General features: G+C 43.6%; 2 protein-coding genes across 2 annotated transcripts; one reads left to right on the top strand and one right to left on the bottom strand.

The window, feature by feature from the left end:
• Positions 1-283: 283 nt before the first annotated feature.
• On the bottom strand, positions 284-907 carry LOC121838456 (uncharacterized protein K02A2.6-like). The gene has a single exon (XM_042294730.1). It carries the CDS (start codon positions 905-907, stop codon positions 284-286), a length of 624 nt encoding a protein of 207 aa, XP_042150664.1.
• Positions 908-3,815: 2,908 nt separating this feature from the next.
• Positions 3,816-4,965, top strand: LOC115330374. The gene has a single exon (XM_040215102.3). It carries the CDS (start codon positions 4,071-4,073, stop codon positions 4,680-4,682), a length of 612 nt encoding a protein of 203 aa, XP_040071036.1. The 5' UTR covers positions 3,816-4,070; the 3' UTR covers positions 4,683-4,965.
• The last annotated feature ends 966 nt before the right edge of the window (positions 4,966-5,931 follow it).

Below are 5,931 nucleotides of genomic sequence, written 5' to 3'. Positions count from 1 at the left end.
GAGCTTGGCCTTGGACTCTCTGGAGTCGATTCTTATACGGATATGATGGCGGTTACGTGCGTAGTTCTGGCCATCTGCCGATTTCACCTGGTATCTCCGTGAAGCTGGACCCTCCTGTATCACAACTGCTTTTCTCTAACTTTTCCCATGCCAAAACCAAACTGGCTGGTTCTTCTGAAAAGGAGGCAGCTCTAGCGCATGTTGATCCCTGTGTTTATGCTCTGCACGCTGCCTTGCTTGAAGCTGCTTGAAGAATGACTTGTGTGGATAGTGTGGCAGCAAGCTACTTGGACAGGCTGGTATTAGTCTTTATCCTTCCCATCAACATTTCTGCTGGAGATGGAAGGCCGTTACTTGGCGTTGCTCTGTGGGTCATCAACACTAGTGCCAAGTCCTTTCCTCCGTAAAGAGCCTTAGTCATTGTGGCCTTGATGGTTTGTATTGTCCTTTCTGCTTGTCCATTGGACCTCAAAAAGAGTGGTGACGATGGATTGTGGACAATATCCCACTCTTTGTTGAAGCTTCTGTACTCCACAGAATCAAATGGAGGGCCTTGGTCACTGACAACTTCACTTGGTATGCCGTGGCACGCATATAGCTCCTTGAGCACTGCTAAAAGAGCAGATGCCGTTGTAGTCAACATTTTCTTGACTTCCACAAATTTTGAGTAATAATCTACCTCAAGCAAATAAGTGGTACCACCATGGTGGAAGAAATCCATGGCTACTTTCTCCCATGGACACATTGGCAAGTCTCGGTCAACAAGTCGTTCTCTTTGATTTGCTCTTTGGTGGTGTTGACAAACTTCACAGCTGCTGATCAGCTCCTCGATGTCCTGGTTTATCGTAGGCCAGAAGACTCTTTGGGAAGCCAGGTTCTTGCATGCAACAGTGTCGTGGTGGGTCATGTGAAGTCTTGAGAGCACAACCTTCTTGCATGCTTCTGGCACTACTAGTCCGCCATAGCAAACGAAGTCATCAGTTATGTAGAGCTCACTTGAGTAGAAGGGTCTGACTGACGGGTGGACCTTTGAGATTTTGTTTAGCCAACCGTGTTCGATTTAGGTCGTTACACGCTTCAAGACCTCATCTGCTGCCATGCTAGCTTGGATTTCAGCCAGCTTTGCTGTGGATGCTTGAACCAATGTGCAGACCAGGACACCATGTTCCTCGTATACTGTCTTGATGGTATGTGCTGGATTAGGTGCACAAGACAGTGTGTCAGCAAATGTCAAGCGTTTTCCAGGCACATGGACTAGCTTCACCGTGAAACACAAGACCGTCATACGTGAGGCCTTTGTTCACCGGCAGCATTGTGTGTCTGTGTTGTTTGATTTAGAGAAGGCATATGACACTACATGGAAGTATAGTATATCTCGAGATCTGTACAACTGTGGAGTGCGTGGCCGCATGCTCTGTTGCTTACACAACTTTTTAAGTGGACATACATTTCAAGTTCGATTAGGCTCAACTTTATCCAGTGTCTTCTTACAAAAAAATGGTGTCCCCCAAGGTAGAGTCTTAAGTGCCACCTTATTTGCTGTTAAGGCCCGCTTCAGACAGAGCAACTTTTCCAGCAATTTCGGGGTTGCTGGCGGGTTGTTCTCTAGCTTTCCCTAGATCGACATGAATTGCTGAGATCGGGTCCGGCTTGAAACAAGCGAGCAACTCGGAGCAATTCGGAGACGTTGGAAACGCCAACAGCCAATCAGGGGCACAAAAGTTTCACGTGACCCCTCCCGTGGTGGTGATGATAATGATAACTAAAAACTGGATTTGACTTTAATATATAGTATTCGAAATGCTTCATAAAGATACACAGGGCAGAATTTATGTGTAAGCCTTTATTTAAAAAAATGAAATGACATTACAAAATAATGTTATGTAACCCTCATGATGATAATGATAACTAGAAGAGGCGGGAATTTGGTTTCGGGCAGTTCGGGTTTGGTCTGCTCTGCCTGCGCTTCCATCGCTTGTACTTTAGGTACTCAAACTCCCGTAATTGACATCCGCCGGCGCTTCGACATCATTATTTCGCTGATTACACACACCACAGCCCACTATAGCAAACAACACTCACACCTTACACACGAAAAATAAAGCGAAATTCAAACAAACCGCGCTGACTGACAACTCTTTTTATGTGCAGTAAGGAGGTTTTTTTGCGCGACACAGGGGACAAGTACAAGCGAGTAGACACGGACAAGCGCATCATGAACCAACTAGGCCAACAACAAGTTTTAATTGACTACATATCTTTTTATATAACTTTGTCTTCAACCTCTAGCACCACCGAATTTCCCAAATCACGCGCACCGATCTCCTAGATGCCTAAAAATGTTTTCTCTTTTTCTGTCAGGTGTAAAGATGGTGTACCTATACAGTTGTTATAGTTCCTGGCGATATGTTCCGCTTCGATAATTTCTCGAGTTAATTGGTTTCTGTTCCTACCTAAAATTGTACAGGATGGCAAGTGAACGTCGCACCCACAATCCCGGCAGTGTATGCCTAGATGCCCTGAGTTGGCTCTGGAGCTGTTGTTGTTGTGTTCCCGGAGCCTATCATTAAGGCATCGTCCGGTCTGACCAATGTACACTTTCCCGCACGAAAGGGGAAATGAGTACACCACTTCATCGGCACACTCAACGAACCGGTTTTGATGGTTTTTGGTGCAGCATACTGTTCGGTGGAAATCAGGTGAGTTGATTTGTTTACACAAGTTGCCAAGCTTATTGGGAGCAGTAAAGACGACATTGATGTTGAACTTGTTGGCGATTTTCTTGATGCCATGGGAGAACCTGTGGAAGTATGGAAGCACGACAGGTCTCGTAGATCTTTCTCTGGCTCTTGGTGTGATATATGATCTCGTATTTTTTGTTTTCAAGATGCTTTCAGCAATCAATGTTAATAATGACGTGGGATGTCCGGCGGATGTTAATCTGGAAATTTGGGCATCGAAGCTTATTGAAATAGAATGCTCGCAAGATTTTTGAAGAGAGTTACTTAGACATAATTTGACGATTCCTCTTTTTACTAGCTTAGAATGTGCCGAATTGTACGGAAGAATTGTTTTTTTTACTCCTTGCCTCATATTTCCAGCATATACGAGTGTGTTGTAAATTGAGCCTGAGATCGAGGAATCGGATTGATCTTTCTTCCGGAAGCTCATAAGTAATTTCCAGTGGTTTTAGGCAGTTTTTAAAAGTAGAGATAGAACACCGGCAATAGTGGTTGGAACAATACTGTTTTCGGCGTCAAGAATGATCAAATAATCATTGACGTACCGAAATACTCTAGCAACTCTGGTGGAGTCAAGCCAATTGTTCAAGAGTCTGTCTTGGTGGGCGAGATATAGATCACTTAGCACTGGGGCAATGCATGACCCAATGCAAACACCTTTCTTCTGTAGATACGTTTTTTCTTTCCAGGTAATAAAGGTCGAGTGTAGATAAACCGAGAGTAGATGTAGAAAATTGTCTTCGGAAATACCCGCAGAATTTTGGAACGCTATGCCACCAAAAGAATCAATACTCTCTTCTACACATCGCAAAAGACCGTCCTGGGGCAGTTCGTAGTATAGGTCTTTTATGTCGATAGAAAGGCCTGCGGTACTTTTCGGAGTAGCAGGTCAACTCCCGGAGCAGGTCAAGAACAAGTTATGATACATGATATATAAAAAAACTTGTAACCAGTGCCCTTATAAAATGGTTGCCCAAGACAAGTTCTGAACTTAACTTCTCTGCTCCATATTGCAAAGCACTTGTTTTTTATATTTCTAACAAGTGCTGTGGTTTGTTTTCACATCTGATTTATATGAGCCAAGTGATTGTTTTAAAAATAGATAACATTAGGTAGCATTATGACCCATCCAAACACATAGAGCTATCTGCTGCAGTTTATAATTTTCTGAGGGAACAAGCTCAAGTTCTTTTGGTTCAAGTTTTGAATTGTTTTACATCAGTCCTTCTAAATAAAACCAGCTTTGTAAACACCTCTTACCAAGAAAAATATTTGTTTTAGTGAGCTATTTTGTTCAACCTTCCTTTGGGGAACCAATAACCTGTCTAAATGTATGATACACTCTATTTACCAGCATCAGAAGCACACACCAAATTCAGGAACCTGAGGACATATTTTTTTAAAGAAATGAGCAAAATTGAAAACTCCAGAGCATCTGGAAAGGGCACAGGTGACCTATACAAGTCAAGGTGGGAATTCTTTGAGGACATGCCGTTCCTTCAAGGTTCCCACACCCCCAGGAGAGGTTTCTCTACTTTAGATCGGCCAAGTACCTCGGGCGCCAGTCACCACCTACAGGGGAATATGCCTGGCCCTGTGTCCGCAGACAACGCCTCCGACGAGTCTGAGGAAGATGTCATTCTTACGGAACCTGATCCCCCAGTGCCACAGCTGAAGAGAGGAAAGAAGCAAAAGAGGCAAGGGACAAGCACCCAGGAAGCTGTCCTCGAGAAAGCTCTGTCGTTGCTGAACCAGCCCGTCAATAGCTTATTTGAAGACGAGGACTTCCTGTACTCTGCTTCCCTCACACGGGAGCTGAAGCAGCTACCGACCCTCGACAGGGATTTCCTTAAGATACAGCTTATGCAAATGGTCCTACAGGCAAAACATAATGTAGTAATGCACACTTCAGTTGCTGATGTGATGGAACTTGTGCCATAGGAAAAGAGGTTTGAAAAGATTGTTCTCAAAAATCAGTAAAAATGTTGGTGTCCTTATGCAATTATTAACACGAGGCATCTTTAAGAGAACAAGTTTTTGTGTCAGGCTGACGATTTGCCAGCTTCACCATTAGATATTTTACATTCGCACTATTAATGTCCCCTGTTCATTTCGAATGTTACTGTACTTTCGTTTGTATTTTTGTACTCCAGTAATGCCAAATATAGTTGAAAGAGTGGTACCTGTCACATTGATCTTTTGTTTTTTCATGTAGGCAATTATCATGAGCCAATAAAGTCTTCTTATATGAGGTGAAACCTGTTCACCGAGTTTCACGTTTATTTTGTTAAGTGCATGCATAACACCTGACAGAGTTTGTACTTGTGGCACCAATGTTTGCATAGCCCTGTTTTATTGATTTTACAAAAAGAAACTGCATTTCCGTAAAGCATTCTAGTAGGAATGAGTTTTACAAAGGCATTCATAAAGGACAACTATATTAAACACAACTAATATGAAAAAAGTATATAATGATGCATTCACATAACAGTACTGAAATACATAGAAAAAAATATCCATCAACACAAGTATAAAAAAAAGGTCTAGGTGTCAAAGAACCTGGATATAAAGCTCACTGTCAAAAACGAGTGGAAAATAAAAGCACCATCCATCCAACACAACTATTTAAAAATCTAGTTTAAAAGTCTGTCATGAGTACATCTTTACTAGGCAGCCGACTCCACTCTTCACTAGTTCCAGGGAAAAAGAACATTACTGTGACTCGGTAGGGCCCTCATAATGTGAGGCAGTCACCACTGTAGTCGGCGGCAAGTTGAGAGTTAAGCGGAAGCTCCTACCTCTTTCCACTTTAGCAGAGTGATCGCTGGAAAGGAGGCAACCCCCTTTCCAGCGTTCGCTCCGCTAACGTGGAAAGAGGTGTGTTGAGCTTTTTCTGAACTCTTCACCTGTCACTGACTTTAGCAGCCTCGACACCTAGTGCTTGTCGAGGCATTGGTACTGCCACACAACCCTGCCCTCATTGGAGAAATACCCCTTAAATTCGTCCCGTTGGCTGGAGGAAGTCCCTGATGCCTTGGTGCCTGTGCGTCGAAGCCTGTCAAGGCTGTCTGGTGCGTCAGCCTGTTGCTGTGCTGCAGCTCCAACAACCCCGTCAGATCCTGTCCGCACTCTTATGAAGTTACTCAGGAGGCAACACGCCAAAGTGATGAGGCTGGCATTGGTCGGGCTC

This window comes from Ixodes scapularis, unplaced genomic scaffold (genome assembly GCF_016920785.2).
Source record: "Ixodes scapularis isolate PalLabHiFi unplaced genomic scaffold, ASM1692078v2 PGA_scaffold6__148_contigs__length_123643588, whole genome shotgun sequence".
In the NCBI taxonomy this organism is placed as follows: domain Eukaryota; kingdom Metazoa; phylum Arthropoda; class Arachnida; order Ixodida; family Ixodidae; genus Ixodes; species Ixodes scapularis.
Note: the sequence above shows the minus strand (reverse complement) of the source record. Positions and strands in the feature narration are given on the sequence as shown.